Genomic DNA, 19,204 nt, shown 5'->3' with positions numbered 1-19,204 from the left:
TGTGTGTGTGTGTGTGTGTGTGTGTGTGTGTGTGTGTGTGTGTGTGTGTGTGTGTGTGTGTGTGAAGGGGAAACAATGCTACGGTTCTCCTGAATGTTGCAGATAGAATAATAAAGCTGACATGAATATTTCTGACCCGATTCCTTATTGCGTTGTGTCCTAGCATACTGGCCATGGTCCATTTTAGTTGACTGACCAGCTGTGTGCTTCCGCCTACAGGAGGTGTGTCTGAGCAGTATGTCTGCGGGGCTGCAGCTGTATCAGGATGTGCTGGGTGTGCTGAAGGAGCGTGTGACCACTGAAAAGGTGACAGGACTCCTGGCTGACATCAGAGACCTGCTGGCCCAGGTCAACAAGGTGAGACTGACACACACAAACTCCCTGAGTAATAGGAAGTAGAAACATCTGCCCATGCATGCACACTGGCACAAGATCATAGAGGTCCTACACTCATATCGTCACACTTGAGATGTTCGTTTAGGTTAATAACCTTCTGTGTGTGTGTGTTTTTGTGTTGTTCAGATGCAGGAGCCGGGCCAGATGAGCAGTGTGGCCCAGTATGAGGCCTCGGGACTGGCCTCACGCCTCCCAGGGGACTACGAGGTTCAGGTTGCCACTCACTTTATCCTGTTGCAGCTCCGTGACTTCACACAGAACCTGAAACGCAGCCTGCGCAACGTCGAACACCTGACTTCCAGGCCAGGACAGAGCAGCTGAACTACTCCTTTTCAGGCCAGGACAAAGTGCCTGGGCTGCACTCTACAGCAGCAGCAAAACCTGTGCAGACGTGGATGGAGGACCGGAGTGGGGTCGTGCGTGCCAGAAGCCTATTGGACATCTAAGGCAGCTGCGTAGTGATGTCGCCTGGCTGAAACATATTTAATATTTATTCGAGCCTGCTTCAGTCTTTCTATCTATTCTGTCAATCAAGGTCAAATGGGACATTCGAAAACATGAAGCAAGCGGAGCACTTGATCTGAGAGAGAGGGACGCTACACAATTGGTTTTGGTGCCATCCTCTATCTGCCAAGATCTGGTCCTCATCCTATAACTGCAGGTCGCTGGCCTTGTTCTGATCCCCATCAATTGGTACAATAGCAACTGGTCAAGGACTGCCGGCGTTTCTTCTTCTCTTTCTCCCCATGAGGGTTTAGTTCTCAGCTTGTCCTGCCAACCTACGACACCTCTGATTGCTGTCTCAAGAGTTTCCTTGAGATAAAGCAACACTGATAGCTGCCAGATAGTGGCAAGTCCCCACCTGCACTCCCACTAACTCGGATGTGCGATAAACCATGGCCACTGTTTGATACTTATTTATACTTATTTATACTTTAAAAAAATATTTATATTTATGAAGTACTGGGATATTTGTTTGTGTATTTTAACTTATTTTGTTTGCGTATGCATGTATTTATTTATTTAATGTATTTATACTGTATGTGTTTTTTTATTGATTGATACAGTCATCCCTAGAATACTTTTCTGGTGGGTGTCAAAATATTTGTATTGTATGTGGTTTGGCAGAGAGGTAAAACAACTGTTATATACCAGGATCACTGATCTCCTTCCCTTTGTTTTATTTATTATATATATTTTTTACAGGACAGTAGGAAGTCGGGAGACATGTATAGAACAAACAGTGAGGAAGGGTTTTAGATGAACGGCCGAGTTGCGACTTGATCCCGTCGCCTTGAAGGCATGTTGTAACGGTTTTGACTTGAGGTTATTGTTTGTAGGGGTGCCAGGTAGGTTGTGCCTTCCAGAGAAAATATTGCTTTCTCCTTTTTGTTTGTGAGGGAATGAGTCCCGTCTGGTCCGTCAAGTCTACACCAATACAAAGGACTCATGTAAAAGTCAGGATGGACATACACTATTCATAAACCCTTAAAACATTGGGAATAACTTCAAAACAACTGTTCTTTTGCATTGGTTGTATTACCAACATAAATGATCTCTCTCACACACATAATAATATAACAAACAATGAGCTCTGGTTCCTCCAGAAATGTCCTGTATCTCGGGCCTAAAAGAGTCCTGCCCGGTAAAGGAGTTCAGTGATCTCAAGTGACCTTAGTCACGCAATGTTTGTCCGTTCATAAAAGTGTAGCTTAAACCCAGTCTCAATCATACAATCAAAATATCAAACTCTTTTACTACACAACCATAAAGAGTATCAAATCTCAGTAGTCTTCAACTACAACTGACCCCAAATCAATACGGTATAAATCACATTCAAACAAATGAAATACCGTATGCAAAAAAAGGTTGTAGTCAGGACAATCCAATCCGCTAACAGATCTCCAGCAGAGAAAGGCCATGAAGAAGCAGCCGAGACCAACAGATGTGCAGTCCAAAGGAAGAAATGAGTGGATCCGATCCTGGTTAAACTTGAGACAAGGCTACAAAGCACACTTTTAAATACAACAAAACAAACAAAGTAAAGAGGCTTCGGAACTGAGGGTTGAACACATCCTCATTTGCACCACCTTCACAACCCCTTTTTTCGCGACTGATGCTGGCCATTTAATTGGGAATTCAAGCGGAAGCGCCCTATTGGAAGGATAAGCACAGATGGTTCAGACAAATTCAGGGCCGTCACAATGTGTGGTCTGGGAATCGAGAGTGTTACCGCTTGACCAGACTCCAGAACAAGAGGGTTATTAGTCAATATAGTCACCTATAGAGTAATTTCCTGGTAGGTGTACGTGTCAAGAGGTGTGTTCCCTATCCGCAGGCAGAACAGTTGAATCTGGAGCAGCAGTACGACCAGGTAGACTGGGGACAGCCAAGAGTCATGAGGCCAGGTAGTCCTGAAGCATGATCCTAGGGCTCTGGTCCTCCGGGAGGGGAGGGAGAGAGGGAGAAAAAGAGAATTAGAGGGAGCATACTTGAATTCACACAGGACACCAGATAAGACAGGAGAATTTCACCAGATATAACAGACTGATCCTAGCCACCCGGCACATAGATTATTGCAGCATAGATACTGGAGACTGAGACAGGTGGTGTCTGAGGAAGGCCCAGAAGATTTCCAGAGACTTAAGCCACCCCAGCCATGGACTGTTTTCTCCCTTACCGTCTGGCAGGTGGTCTCGGAGCATTAGGGCCAGGACCAACAGGCTCAGAGACGGTTTCTACCTGCAGGCTATAAGACTGTTGAACAGCTAACCCCTGGCTGTTCTTAAGGCTATTTGCAGATTATTTGCACTGATTCTGCATTCCCACATCAAACACAAATTCACACACCCACCCACACCACTGCTGCCTCTATGTATTTTTATATACCTCTCTACCGCACTCCTAACTAGTCACTATTCCCTTTACTACTTGTATACAGTATAACCGTACACTGATATAGATCCACAGTATATTCTTAACATTTTACAATATATCTTTCTTGATTTTCTTTCTTTTTAAAAATGGACAATATGGTTAGCGCATTTCTCTAACTCGTACACATTGCTGGTCATTAGCAGCTGAGGTAGAATAATGTTATTGTTGGATTATTATATTGTGTGGCAAGAGAACAGCATATCCACGATCAACACTTAGATAATAGTGTTGCAATAGTGTTGTAATAAAAGTGTTTTAAAATGTAACAGGAACATTTTAACCAGAACCTCTATGCTTGTCTACCTTCGAGTTCAAATGAACAGACTCAGTCTGAGGAAGAACGGCATCTCTCTGTTTCTCAACCTCGGACTCCGTGGCAAACATATGAGTCAGATGTTGCTTGCTTTCCATTGTTGTCCATGACTCGATGGACCATTGTGAACAGAATTCACAACGTTGTCGTAGAGCTGTGAAGAGCTGTTGGAGACTGCAGAGCTTTCGCAAGAAGCAGGGATGAGAAGAGGGAACAGCAACTTATTCACTGACATTTCAGCAAAGGCTCGGAGGAAAAGAGCTTCCCCGATTGTTTTTCCCTCATCGTGAAAGTCGATAGAACAATGTCTAACACACTTTCCCCCCGCTGCCACTGATTCCATTAACAAACAGGTTTCTGTGTTTCAAAATCAGGTTTCGGTGTTCATCAACTATATATTGGGACAGAGTGAGGATCTGACTCTTGGAGATGACTTCATGCAGTCATGCTGGATTTACAACATCCAGGATTGTGTTAACCATCACTGGTGTAGTTTTCGCCACCCACTGGAGGGTCTGGGACTGCACCATCATTCACATCAATAATTGTACTTCGTACAATCGGACAACTATAGACAGGCAACTCACTAGGAATGGGAGTCCCTGGGAGCAATGTTCCCTCAAATTCTTTGGGGCACTGAGCAAATTGTTGGTCTTTGTCAGGCCTTCCGAGTGGCGCAGTGGTCGAAGGTACTGCACCGCTGTGCCAATAGAGATTCTGGGTTCGAGTCCAGGCTCTGTTGCAGCCAAGGTCGCCAGGTGCACGGTGTTTCCTCCGACACATTGGTGTGGCTGGCTTCCGGGTTAAGTGGGCATTGTGTGAAGAAGCAGTGCGGCTTGGTTGGGTTGTGTTTCAGAGGACGCACAGCTCTCAACATTTGCCTCTCCCGAGGCTGTACGGGAGTCACAGCGATGAGACAAGACTAACTACCAATTGGATACCACGAAATTGTGGAGAAAAGGGGGGTAAAAAAAACTATTGTGAGTGGAAACTTGAGCTTTGTGAGAATTTTTGCAACTTCCGGTGCGCATTTACAGTGAACACAGGCTGTACCCTTACAATTTTAGACAGTAGGCTATTGTGGCTATTTGAGCATAATGTATGCCTAGCAAAACCAATGGAGTAAATCCCATAACATTTTCACATGGAAATAGCTTTTGACTTATGATTTTCAATGCAGGCCTACATTGCATGAGACTTTTAAAAACGTTTTTACATCATGAAAGGATTGACATTAATTATTTTTGACTTGGTCTAACACCATGGGCCAAATAGGTGACTGTAAATTGCATTGTATTGTGTTGTATTATGTAAGAAACCACTTTACAAAATGAAATTAATTATTATTACCATACAGAGAATTAGACAATGTAGGCTACCCCTCTGCCTATAGGCTTATTTGCATATTCAAGCCATTATCAAAATATTTTTACCTGCCATTCTCAATTTTTTTTTACCTGCCTTGCTTTTCAAAGGCAAACGTATCCTACACATGTTGTGTTCTTGTAGGAAGCGGTAAATCCCCATTGCTGACCTATACTTATCTATAACTGGGCTAATAACTCGCTAACTAGCAAAGTATATCAACAAATGTGCACACCCGAGGCTCTGATCTGAAAAGTGCATTCACTCGCGGGTGACTGAAAGACCGTTTATGGGCTACCCCCGTCAATAGAATTCTACTCAGTTGGCTCTGGCTGGGAATAAAACAAAATCACAGACTCAATCTTGAAAAGTTAGATTTGTTTTGTTTTGTTGCATTGAAATGGGCTGATATAATGTTGATTCAATCACAGAAAAAATGTTGATCTATTTCTTGCAAACTAATGGGACGTTCAATCTATTGCGTCTCTGTTCAGCATGGTATTTATTTTGCGTGGCAGTCCTGTAGGAAGTGTGCTCCAGCTCTTCATTGCCTTCACATTGAGCCATCGCCACACTTTACATCCTAGTTCCCAAAATGTTATGTGGTTGGGCGAACTTCCCAGAGGTCTTCACTTCTTCAGACCTGGAAATTTCCTCCTGAATGATGACCAAAATCAGAGACCTTTTTTGGCATCAGCCATGGTAACACTGCTTTTGACACGATGGGAGAGAAAATACCCCAGCGTTCTCTGAAGACGCTGGCAAATCATCTGTGCTACAGACCACATCTTCATCTCAGACACAACACCTTTTTCTGAGTCTGTGGATGAGGTCTCTGAATCGTTTGAATCCTGAAGGACCGAGTCTGTAGGCCTTATAGTACCAGAGGACTCTGTGGTCTGGAACAGGCTTTTCACGCCATCTACTATGATTTCAAAAGCATCACAGGCTTTTGTGTCCATACTCATAGAGGAAGCGGTGGGGGTGCTCTGTAAAATGCTGTCCTCACTGGTACGTGACTGTGTTGATAAATTCTTTACCCAGTCCATAATGCTGTCTACAAAATCGGACTGCTCCATGTTGTCATCAGCTTCAAATGCCTTTTTACAAAGCTCTCTGCATCCGCCACAAATGTGTCGGATGATTTTAGATGTCTCTGAATCAACATTCATTGACGACACAGAGACATTGTCCTCTACCATAGTGGCCATCTTGGTCTGGCTAGCAGCTTTGCTGCATGGCTCTGAGTTCTGAGAGGGTGTTCTAAGATTGACATTTTTCTCAGGAGTACCTAACAAATTCCCCCAAGCTTTCTCTGGAAGCTCTGACTGGATAGTTTCCTGATGCTTAGGATTAGGAGACCAGATGGGCTTTGGTGCTGGTTGCATTCTCCCACGGACTGACATCGGATGACTCGCAAGCAAAAAGAGAAACGCTTGAAGCAGTGAATTCATCCAGTTGGGAGATTTTTTAAAATTCATTTATTTAACTATGCAAGTCAGTTAAGAGCAAATTCTTATTTACAATGACGGCCTACCAAAAGGCTAAAAATATAGGACAAAACACACATCACGACAAGAGAGACACCACAACACTACATAAAGAGAGACCTAAGACAACATAGCATGGCAGCAATACATGACAACATCATATGGTAGCAACACAACATGGGAGCAGCACAAAAAATAGCACAAACATTAGCACAAATGGCAAGGTAGAGACAACAATACATGCGAAGCAGCCACAACTGTCAGTAAGAGTATCCATGATTGAGTCTTTGAATGAAAAGATGGAGATAAAACTGTCCAGTTTGAGTGTTTTTTTGCAGCTCGTTCCAGTCGCTAGCTGCAGCGAAATGAAAAGAGGAGCGACGCAGGGATGTGTATGCTTTGGGGACCTTTGGTAGAATGTGACTGGCAGAACGGATGTTGTATGTTGAGGATGATGGCTGCAGTAGATATCTCACCTGCAGTAGATATCTCATCTCTTACCTTTCATTGGTCCAAGGAAGGACTCAATGTCCTGATCAGATTCACATGGAGTGATCTTGCATTTTGCCACTTCCTTTCCAATTTTCTGCATCGTGTCAGAGATCACACACATCATCTTCTCAGCAACCTCCATGGCATACTGCCCATCACTCATCAGTGGGGAAGAATTCCCTGAAGGTGAATTGGAGATGACTACTAAGAGGGCAGAGTTAAGTTGATGCACAGCTTCCCGCACAAGAGCTCTGGTCAATTCAGGTGAATTACAGGAAGAGTCACCCAGTGACTGCAGAGTTATGTCTTCTGTGATACCAAATATGTATTTTAGGGGCTCAGTGATGGGAGCCTCTCCTTCATGCTCCCTTTTCAATGAGGCCTAGGAACTTTAAAGCAAACACAAACATTGATAACTTCTGTGTTATTGATCTCTGATTAATTCATTTTACAATTACTTATAATTTCCAATGGTGTTCATTTTGTGGTTACTATCACCTTTTCTGGATGTAATAATCATGAAAATGAGGACAGATTTCTTTATTTTGGAATTTGTCTATAGTGTGTATGATTTAGGGTAATTACGGAATTTATCAGTACATTCAATTTAGACCTTCATAATAAGTGATAAGAATATGTGATAGGCATACTCAAATCATACAGTATATACAGTAATCAATAGATACAAGTATGGTTGGAGAACTAACCTCCTAGAAGAGGAGCGGGAAGTGGGCTCATGGGACCTGTAGTAGTGAGCCACCCTTTCGCATCTCCCTGGTCAGGTGGTTTAAGTCCTACATCAAATTCACCCTCTTCAGCTCAAAGGCACCCTCCTGTTCCTCAAAGTTTCCATTAAGCTAAAAAAGGACTGGCAGAAGAATGTGTATTCCTATCAAGCAAAACTATCTGTCAGTCTGCCAAACTGGACTCTGGTCATCTGTGTTCAACAGAAATACAGTATAATATGTTTTTAGAAGTATTTTTCCGGTTGAACCAAATAACGTTGATCTACTACTCAACTCACATACAGTATATACAGTACCAGTCACTTTATTTATATGTGAGATTCTTCAAAGTAGCCACCCTTTGCCTTGATGACAGATTTGCACACTGACTATCTCATGAAGCTGGTTGAGAAAATGCCGAGAGTGTGCAAAGCTGTCATCAAGGCAAAGGGTGGCTACTTTGAAGAATCTCACATTTAAAATGTATTTTGAATTAACACTTTTTTGGTTACTACATGATTCCATATGTGTTATTTCATAGTTTTGATGTCTTCACTATAATTCTACAGTGTAGAAAATAGTAAAAATAAAGAAAAAGTAGGGGTTCTAATAGCCTTGGTCTCCGGACCCGACAGAGTACATTCGTCCCCAGGGCGGTGTGATGCCTGGGAGAAGGTCGATCCCGCAGTCATAGGGTCGGAGTGGAAGAAGTGAAGTGGCCTTACTTACTGAAAAACCTGCCGGCGGTGCTGGTACTCCGTGGGAATGGCGGAGTGGTCTGGGGCAACTTCTGAGCCCACAGAAAGACGTAGCAGGGCAGGCTGCGCTGACTTCAGGCAATGGGCGTGGCAGAACGGGCTAGAGCCAAGAGAATCCCAATACCACGGGAACCTGAGGAGACTTAATTAGCATGAATTGGATTGCCTCGATGTGGCTCCCTAACACTCGTAGGTTGATGGGAATGGAATTGTGGGTGACCCGGCTTATAGAGTCCAGCGCCCGTCTAGCGAGAGGGGTTGAGTTGGTTCCCCCACAGCAGGATGGCATGGTTAAGGGGTGCGAGTAAGGTGAGTGGAAAGTTCTCCGTATGGCCCACCAGAGTACTCGGCCCTACTGGTGAGCTTGGTCTTTTAGTGGACAGGAGGACACGAAATGACCAGTAGTCCCACAATACAGGCAAGTCTTTGTGTGAAGCCGGTGTAGACGTTCGGCTGGGGACAGCCTAGCTCTGCCTAGTTGCATCGGCTCGGGAAAAGGTGAATCGGCAGACTTCAGAGTCTCTCGGGGGAACTCGGGTAGCCTCGGGTCCTCTCGGCCACGGAGATGTCGGGGACTTCCGGGATGCCTCGGAGGTGAGGTGGAATCTTTGGGCGTGCGAGTGGAATCGGACCTCCTCTCCTTTCTATGTACCCGTAGCCGCCCATCGATCCAGGTGGTCAAGTCAATGAGCGAGTTGAGATCCGTCGGTAGTTCCCGGGCTGCTAGCTCGTCCTTCACTTCCTCCGATAGTCCGTGCAGGAACGTGTCGAACAACGATTCCGGGTTCCAGGCAATCTCAGCTGCCAACGTGCGGAAATCCACTGCATAGTCTGCCACGCTGCGGGAGTATTGCCGAAGCTGGAGTACCTTCCGGGCAGCCTCTCTCCAGGACAATGGAGAATCGAAAACCTTCACCTCCGCCACAAACTCCTCCAGACTGAAGCATACGGCCGACTGTTGTTCTCACACGGCCGTAGCCCAGGCGAGAGCCCTCCCGGACATCAGTGTGATGAGGTACGCTATCTTCGAGTGGTCTGAGGGGAAGGAGGGATGCAGCTCGATGATGAGAGAACACTGCGCGAGAAACAACCGACAGGTTCCCGATTCTACAGTGAAGCTTTCCAGGGGAGGTAAGCGGGGTTCTCGGGAAACCGGGATGGCCGCACTACTAACAGCCAGAGTACTGAGGGGCTGGGCGGTTATCGTCGTAGTAGACTGCCTGACAGACAACCCGCAGAATTGCTCCAGCAATGTCTTCATGGTGTTCGGCCAAGGTCTGGAACCCTTCCATAAGACCACGAAGCAAGTCCTCGGGCCTTCCAATGCTGGCTCCTTGGGAGAAGACGGCGTTGCGGAGCTGGTCCGAGTCTGCTGGGTCTGTCATGGCCAGTTCGTACTGTCAAGGCTCAGGAGAAGACCCAGATGCAGACAGTTTCAAAGTAACAAAATCTTATTACAAAAACAGGGTGCAGGCAAACGACAGGTCAATGGCAGGCAGAGGTCAGTAATCCAGAGCAGAGTCCAAAAGGTACAGAACGGCAGGCATGCTCAGGGTCAAGGCAGGCAGAGGTCAGTGGAGACAAGCACAAAGACAGGTGACACAGATCAGGGTGTGACAGAGGAGGTTGGATGTGCTATTTCCAATAATGAGTCAACTCAAATGTTGAGAATTAATTCATATTATTATATTACAGTCCAGGAAAGAACCAGTTCTGTTGTCATTTTAACTTAGCTTCTTTCCAAACCTGGTCAGAGCGTTTCTTAATATTCTGTATGTAAATCCGAGAAACTCCATTTAGTATGGTAGGTTACATTTTGTATAGTATGTAATAAATTTGGCCCATCACCCATTTCGTATGATATGTACAAATTACAGTTCATATTATATTTTACGAATTTGCAAAATGTACAATATGTTACAAAATCTAGCTCAGTAACGTTAGCTAGGCTAGGGGTAAGGTTAAGGTTAAGTTTAGGAGGTAGGTTTAAAGGGTTAAGGTTAGGTGAAGGGTTAGCTAAAAGGGGTAAGTGTTATGGGATTTTTATGAATAAATGACTAAAATATGTATACATTTGACTTAGATGTTACTGTATGAATGAATCTTATTATAATCATAATGTTGAATGTAATGTGTTCCTTGTTAGAAAGAATGGGTTTATCTTCAGACAGGCTTGAATGATGTGTCTACCCAGGGAGTGGAAAGACCTTGGGTTGGTTGCAGATATTTTAACAGGTGGCAGATAGTAATGAGAATGCTAACTATACTGCCATTGTATCCGAGAGGAGGATGGACATTAAAACCTATGACATCATCTTTATTATATAACCTGATGTAAATTGTAATATGATCAGTACTCTCGAGAATAAACGCTATTGATTGATTGATTTTAAGACTGGTTTCTGTCCATTTAATGCTTATAAGTATCTTACAAATTCTTATGTATGGACAGAGTGTTTTAATTGAATTGGTTGATAACATATAGGAATTGAAATTCCTTTAACAGTAAGGTTAGGGGAAGGGTTAGCTAACATGCTCAGTAGTTGCAAAGTAGCTAAAAAGTAGTAAATTGTTAATGAGCTAAAATGCTACATTTGTCCATGATGAGATTCTAATTCACAACCTTTGGGTTGCTAGACGTTCGCGTTATACGCCCGACCAACCACCATACTAAGTAACCATCTGTCTTATGCAACCATACCAAACTTAAAATATCAAACTTGGTTTTACATAAAGAATAATACAAAAGGCTCTGAGAACAGGTTGTCTTTCCACTGCTAGTCCTGTCTTTCTTTGGCTGGACTACTGGCACTTTCTCCTATTCCATCTCTCTCCTGTTGACATTTCAAAATCCAACTGCTTTCCATCCGATTTGGGAAGGATGTAAAAAAAAAGAAAGGGTATATTTGCTAAAACATGTACGACCAGTACAAACCCGTTTGAACTGCACCCTGAATTCGAGAATTGCAGGTGTCATAAAGTCATAACGATAATGGCCTCCTGCACCTGATAGGCTAGGTGCTATTCTATACTGCAACCACTGTAGGTAGCCTATTATTAATAGTAATAATAGATATAGGACTAATATGTCTATCAATATCAGATGTTATGTTAACTTTTGAAATTTGAAGTTCTCATCCACGTCTGTCTCAGCTACATGGAAGAACACTAATGATGACTGATGAAAAGTAACAGACTTTATTACGGTATTACGTCATGCAACCTAATGTTGTGCATGACCGCAAGGTAGTTTTGTTCCTGAAGAGCGCGGGGGCTGGGAATAACATGGGAGGCAAGGATATAGGCATGGTGCTGTGACTAAGAGCAATAATTCAAGGATGTGTTGGCTATGTTCCTTGTGATACCTATAGGCCAACTATTAGCCTAAAGCTCCTATTAGACACTTTGAAAAGGATCCACTATGAGGAAATAATTTTAACTATTACAGACTACAAAGGGAAACCCAGAAGTGAGCTGCCCAGTGACATGAGCCTAACACACGAGCTAAATGCCTTTTATGCTCTTAGCTCGCTTCGAGGCAAGCAACACTGAAGCATGCACGAGAGCACCAGCTGTTCTGGATGACTGTGATAACGCTCTCGGTAGCCGATGTGAACAAAACCTTTAAACAGGTCAACATTCACAAAGCCGCTGGGCCAGACGGATTACCAGGACGTGTACTCAAAGCATGCACGGACCAACTGTCAAGTGTCTTCACTGACATTTATAACCTCTCCCTGACCGAGTCTGTAATACCTACATGTTTCAAGCAGACCCCCATAGTCCCTGTGCCCAAGGAAGCGAAGGTAACCTGCCTAAATGATAACCGCAATGTGGCACTCACATCGGTAGCCATGAAGGGCTTTGAAAGGCTGGTCATGGCTCACATCAACAGCATCCTCCCAGACCCTCTTGACCCACTCCAATTCGCATACCGCCCCAACAGATCCACAGATGACGCAATCTCAATCGCACTCCACACCGCCCTTTCTCACCTGGACAAAAGGCCCACCTATGTGAGAATGCTGTTCAGACTACAGCTCAGCATTCAACACCATAGTGCCCACGAAGCTCATCACTAAGCTAAGGACTCTGGGACTAAACACCTCCCTCTGCAACTGGATCCTGGACTTCCTGACAGGCCACCCCCAGGTGGTAATAGTAGGCAACAATATGTCTGCCACGCTGAACCTCAACACTGGGGCCCCTCAGGGGTGTGTCCTTAGTCCCCTCCTGTATTCCCTTTTCACCCACGACTCCAACACCATCATTACATTTGCTGATGACACAACAGTGGTAGGCCTGATCATCGACAATGATGAGACGGCCTATAGGGAGGTCAGAGTACTGGCAGTGTGGTGCCCGGACAACAACCTCTCCCTCAATGTGAGCAAGACAAAGGAGCTGATTGTGGACTACAGGAAAAGGCGGGCCGAACAGGCCCCCATTAACATCGTCAGGGCTGTTGTGGAGCGGGTCGAGAGTTTCAAGTTCCTTGGTGTCCACATCACCAACGAACTATCATGGTCGAAACATACCAAGACAGTCGTGAAGAGGAAACAAAAAAAAAAACTTTCCCCCCTCAGGTTACCGAAAATATTTGGCATGGGCCCCCAGATCCTCCAAAGGTTCTACAGCTGCACTATCGAGAGCATCCTGACCAGTTGCATCACCGCCTGGTATGGCAACTGCACGACATCTGACCGTAAGGCGCTACAGCGGGTAGTGCGAACGGCCCAGTACATCACCGGGGCCAAGCTTCCTGCCATCCAGGACCTATATAGTAGGCAGTGTCAGAGGAAAGCCCATAAAATTGTCAGAGACTCCAGTCACCCAAGTTAGACTGTTTTCTCTGCTACTGCACGACAAGCGGTACCGGAGCACCAAGTCTAGGACCAAAAGGCTCCTCAACAGCTTCTACCCCCCCAAGCCATTAGACTGCTGAACAATTCATAAAAATCGCAACCAGACAATTTACACTGACCCCCCTTGTACACTGCTTTCACTCGCTGTTTGTTTGTTACCTATGCATAGTCACTTCGCCCCCACCTACATGTACATATTACCTCAACTAGCCTGTACCCCCACACACTGACTCTGTACCGGTGCCCCCTGTATATAGCCTCGTTATTGTTATTCTTGTGTTACTTTTTATTTTAGCCTACTTGGTAAATATTTTCCTCTTGAACTGCACTGTTGGTTAAGGGTTTGTAAGTAAGCCTTTCACAGTAAAGTCTACACTTGTTGTATTCGGGACATGTGGCAAATAAAGTTTGATTTGAAAAGTGAAATAACCTCTAATCTTTTAGAACCTCTCGACTTTTGTGAACAAATTCAGTGCATAAAATTTAAAAAACAGACACTAACATTAATAAACCTTTCATTCACCAAAACGACACCCCTTTCAGTGATGTATTGCAGGTGCAACAGGTTATAAACACAAAACAAGCCAACATGACCCTTGAGCTCTTGTTCAACACACCTGCATTTATTAACAATGACAGTAAACTATGTGAGAGACAAACATGATGAATTTCTGGAATTTTTTCCCCCTCTTACTCATTGTGTTTGCAAACCACAAGGCAATGATTTAAAAAAAAAAAATACAAAAGGAATGTAACCAGTGTTCTTCCCCTCAGAGGAGGGCAAAGCTATTACACTGTACTAATGCGCCATGGTCAATAATGCAAGAGTCTCTAGTTTGACGCCGGGATCCAGAATGAGTTTCCAACAGCATTTGTCTGGCATATTGAATCTCATGCACTCAGAGTAATGACAAAATGTACAATGGAATGTTAAAAGATGAGAGAGAAACCATACAATTGTTCTGGCCCAGATCATAATACAGAGCTCCTGTTTCATGGCCTCGTCGGCGTGGTTTCCAATTCTGAAGTACAGATATGAACATGCATTTCCCAGCATATGTACTGCATTCTGATACTGCCTCGAGGGGGTACAATCAGAACTGGAATCATAAAGATGCTAAAACGTGTCAAATTCAAGGATCCACGTCAGTAAATCACATCCCTTTTTCACCCAGACATTTCCATTGGTCAACTATCCCATTTCTGACATGTTTCCCCATGGTTGTAACTTTACTGACAGCATAGCTAGCCAAGGAATGTTATTTTGTGAACATATTTAAATTGAGTCTAGTTTTGTAGTTAAATGATACTTGTCCAGTGTCTGCCTGCCATCTGTGAGGAGAAGTCAGTTTTGTGATGAAGACTTTACAGGCAAGTCCCTTGGTTAGGTCCATTTGAGAGAGTCATACATTAACAGACATCGTATCTATCCGAATGTGTTCTACGCAGTTCTCTTTCGTTTGGTTAGTAGAGGTCAACAGTTTTGATTCACAACTGTAGGCAAGGTATTCACTAAGAAGATGGATTCAAAAAAGGTAAACATATACCGCATATAGCCAAGCGCAAAGTAGCAATAATACCATTGGGGACAGTGGATTTAAAGGTCTTGAGATGAGAGAGGCACTGCTTATCTCTAAGGTGGACCGTGTGTGTTCCGTACTGGCACACTCACTATGCTACGATCAGCATCCTATACAAGCATACTGTATGGAGTTAGTAGGCCCATGATGCTTCAATGTCATATAAGACAAACACACAAAAATGGATTTTTTTGGAATGTTTTTCCTTTTTCTTAAAAAGGTCCAATGCAGCCATTTTATCTCAATCGGAACATTTCCGGGTCACAATTAAGTACCTTACTGTGATTTGTTTTCAATTAAAAATCATCAAAAAAAGAAACAAAATTCTTTCTTAGCAAAGAGCAATTTCTCAAGCAATACTTTTCTAGGACTGTCTGGGAGTGGTCTGAGTGGGAAGGGGAAAACTAGGATGTTTGAAATTCTATTAACTAATTAGGACAGGCCAAAACCCCATCCCACCAAAACAGGCCGAAATTCACAGGCAGTCTTTTCAATCAACTCTTACACTAAAAGGGCATTATCATAATTTTCACAATTTTACAGTATTATTAAAACCTTAGTGTGGAAATATATAATTTTACACAGGTAAACCATGTTGACTGCACTGGGCCTTTAAGTCCCTTTTAAGTTCTCGGGTTCACTACCACTTCTCAGCATGTGGAAGTTGTTCGCACATCGACTCCAATATTACCTAATACTGCAAAATATGGTCAGAAAACCTGTCAGCTTATTCCAGAGATGGTAAACCAGGAATTACCCACTACCTGATGACCTGGTATTCCTTCTCTCAATCAAACTCACTGAAAGAGTGACACCTCCTGGTTTAGAGCAGTACTGCAACATCACAGAGATGTACAGTAACATCGGGCCCATGAAAACAGATGTACTTGACAAGAGTTTTCAGTTAAAATACACATTTTACAGTAAAACCCAATTAAAATGATACAAGGTTAAAATAATAATAGGGCCATTTTTAAGAAGAAAAAATGAATACATAGTGAGGGCAAATGAGTCTGACCTGTTTGTGCTACTAGGGGACAGAGAAGTAATGAGAGGAAGTTCCAAATGCCTAGTCTGGGATAAGACACTGTTAACAAACATTAGCAGCACAGCGGGAGCAAGGCAGCTGACTGGTATTATTGGAGATTCAAGTGAGAGCATCGCGTCTACAAAGACCTTTTAATGCACTTCAGTAGTCCAGTGGCATCCTCCTCCTCCTGTCTCCATCTGCACTGACCTGAGATACACTGGACAGCTGACAGGAGGTCCTCTGGTAGGAATCAGATCAGACACACTGATTTGCTTTTACCTTCCCTATGTTTTTCAGATCAGATGAAATCAAGAAATGGAGACAAGGCGATAGGAAGCCACTTTGAGGCATGCTGGAACATTTCCCCCCTGCCTCCGTCGATCTCTTTCATAAAGCTGCTATGTAACATCAACATTATCCCATGGTTCTAGTTACCCCAACATTACACAAAGATTGCAAATCCAGTCCTCAAATTTAAAGGGCTAGACCGATCTGGGGGGCTAAATTTCAACCCCTTTGCTAAACTAGCAGTGATTCCAGACTCAAACGTTAGAGCGTGAGTTAAGACCTTCCTGGTTGGGGCGGGGAAAACCCCCGGATTCTGAAATTGATATAGAGCGAAGCACAACGTCAAATAATACTGACCCTCCACGTTATCAGAACCCAAGGTGAGACATACGCAAGTAAAACCACGAGTAACACATTGAACTGTTACACTTGCACATATTCGCACCCTGTTTGCCATTTTGCTAATATAAAAAGGGAAACGTGCCACTTCGCGTGGCCTACATCCACTTGGAATTAGACCCATCTTCTGGGTACCCAATCTTCTCGATGCTCACGTCGACTCCATTCAACACCCTCCCACCCCCAACCCAGCCACATTGCTTAAGCTTTTCAAGCCATTTTAAATATATGTAAAGAATATATACAAAACAAGCATATCATCACTGTACAAATGAACTTGAACCCAACCCGAGTCTTTCCATCATACAAGGCGAGCAGTTGAGCAAAAAGGGGAAGCGGACATTTTCTTTTGTTCAGTTAGTAGAAATCAAGAGAGATCACGCCACACAGCAGAAACACCGTCTGTCACCAGTAGGCTATACACTAGTATTTGAGGATCTATTAGTTTCTCCTGTCCAATTCTGGTCCCCATATCCAGTTTATTATTGAACCGGCAAGTCTAGTACAGAAGCGTTAAGTCAGCAGGGGCTGTATTTCCTGGTTAGTTATTTTACATGTGATAAGACGGAAAGAAGAGCATAGAAGACAAGCGACCCCCTTCACAGATTGATCAATTGGGTAGTTAACTAGTTGAATGTGGTTCGATGCAACAAGGACTCCAGGTTCTGAATAAGGAGCATATGGGGATTGTTGGGCTCGAAGCAAATGACAGACCTCATGATTTGTCTTCGTCCAGTTTCGCTTGCAGGTGTCTTTTGAACCCCCTCCCCCCCCAAAACTGCTGCCCCTAAAGTCTTCCTTCCTCCATTATTTTCTTCTTCTGTTGTCGTTCTTACAATCCGTCAAGGAAAGCGTGGATTGGAAAAAGGATAGTCTCAGTGTGAAGGCATTGTTCCTCCTTTCCCTCTCTCTGCCAGAGGTTTAGGAGGGATCGGAGGTCTTCAGCGCATCCACCTTGGTCTCCAGGTCTGTGATCTGAGGAGGACAGAGAGAGAGAGGGGAGGGGGGGGGGCTTTTATTACAACACAAAATCCCAAGGCGGAATGATCATAACTCAGTAGCATCTTCATGCTATATGTGTCAGATTAACCACAGCAAATTGTCTTACATAATTATTGAGAATGTCATGAAAATATTTCCACACACAGTGGAACCTAAATATACAACACCTTGTCCTGGAGGTTTGTCTGCCTCTTCCTTATGAGTGGCCTCTGTCTCCTCTTGGGCTTCTGCGCTGAGCCGTCTCCCTCTTCAGATACTCAACTCCTGAGACACATAGCGTGGCGTGGTTAGGCTGAATCCTGCCCATCCATCCCCCTCCTCTCTTCCTCCAACACCTGAACTCTCCATTCCTCTTTCTTCCTACAAACCCCAGAATCCCTAAATCCTCTACAAACCCCAGACGCCCCATTCCTCTTCCTCCTACACCCCCCATTCCTCTCATCCCCGTATTAAGTGCTGAGCGATTAGTGCGTTTTGAGGTCGGTTCGTTTTCGGTTCAATTATACAAGCATGACAATGTCCCAAACACACCGCCCGGGCAACGAGAGGAGTGGCTTCGTAAGAAGCATTTCCAAGGTCCTGGAGTGGGCTAGCCACAGGTCTTTGACAGCTCTTGTCTTGGCCATAGTGGAGTGTTGGAGTGTGACTGTTTGAGGTTGTGGACAGGTGTCTTTTGTACTGATAACAAGTTCAAACAGGTGCCATTAATACAGGTAATGAGTGGAGGACAGAGGAGCCTCTTAAAGAAGAAGTTACAGGTCTGTGAGAGCCAGAAATCTTGCTTGTTTGTAGGTGACCAAATCTTATTTTCCACCATAATTTGCAAATAAATCATTAAAAATCCTACAATGTGATTTTCTGGATTTCTTTTTCTCATTTTGTCTGTCATAGTTGAGAGTACCTATGATAAATTACAGGCCTCTCTCATCTTTTTAAGTGGGAGAACTTGCACAATTGGTGGCTGACTAAATACTTTTTTGCCCCACTGTATGTGTAGTTCGTCTCCGCTCAGGCGGCCCTCGCTCAAACCATTGCCCACGGCCTGTGTGACTCGGTCAAGCACCGCTTGCCACTCTTCCCAGACTTGTTCATGAAGGGTCCGGTCCCACCTCGGTTATGTGGACTTTCTTGACTTGGCTAGCTAAGCGAGCTAGCCATGTTGGCTAACACGCATAGGCGAGCTAGCTATTCCCACGGTGGAGTTGCTGGGGTAGCTCTCTTGTTTAGTAACGTTATAAGTAGTGTTAAGTCGCTTGGTTATTCTAAAATGGACCTGTGGTCAAATAAGATAGCTAGCCTAGATTATGCTAAAAACAACTCCTGGCTAACGTCAGCTAGCATGCTTAGCTTCCTGCGAGTGAAATGTAATATATTTTCCCCAGCGTTATCGCAACCCCATTCCCATTTGTGTTTAAATACGAATAGCCAGGGGCACAATGTTTCGTGAGACCGCCAGATCATAGGCAGTAGGGACGACGAGGGATGTTCTCTTTAGTGTGTGAATTGGACCATTTTCCTGTCCTGCTAAGCAAAATGTAACGAGTAACGTTACTTTTGGGTGTCA

At 44.1% G+C, this 19,204-nt stretch overlaps 1 protein-coding gene across 3 annotated transcripts in view; it reads left to right on the top strand.

Moving 5' to 3' along the window:
* Positions 1–1,553, top strand: part of LOC112074127 (uncharacterized) — a 5,182-nt gene extending 3,629 nt beyond the window's left edge. For all 3 annotated transcript variants that reach the window (XM_024141350.2, XM_024141351.2, XM_024141349.2), the window contains 2 exons: positions 220–357; positions 523–1,553. In XM_024141350.2, the coding sequence (XP_023997118.1) occupies positions 220–357; positions 523–717 (333 nt within the window). In that variant the 3' untranslated portion in view covers positions 718–1,553. The remainder of the gene's footprint in view (positions 1–219; positions 358–522) is intronic.
* The last annotated feature ends 17,651 nt before the right edge of the window (positions 1,554–19,204 follow it).

This window comes from Salvelinus sp. IW2-2015, unplaced genomic scaffold (genome assembly GCF_002910315.2).
Source record: "Salvelinus sp. IW2-2015 unplaced genomic scaffold, ASM291031v2 Un_scaffold2505, whole genome shotgun sequence".
Taxonomy (NCBI): domain Eukaryota; kingdom Metazoa; phylum Chordata; class Actinopteri; order Salmoniformes; family Salmonidae; genus Salvelinus; species Salvelinus sp. IW2-2015.
The sequence above is the reverse complement of the archived record's forward strand: the minus strand, read 5'-3'. Positions and strand labels throughout refer to the sequence as shown.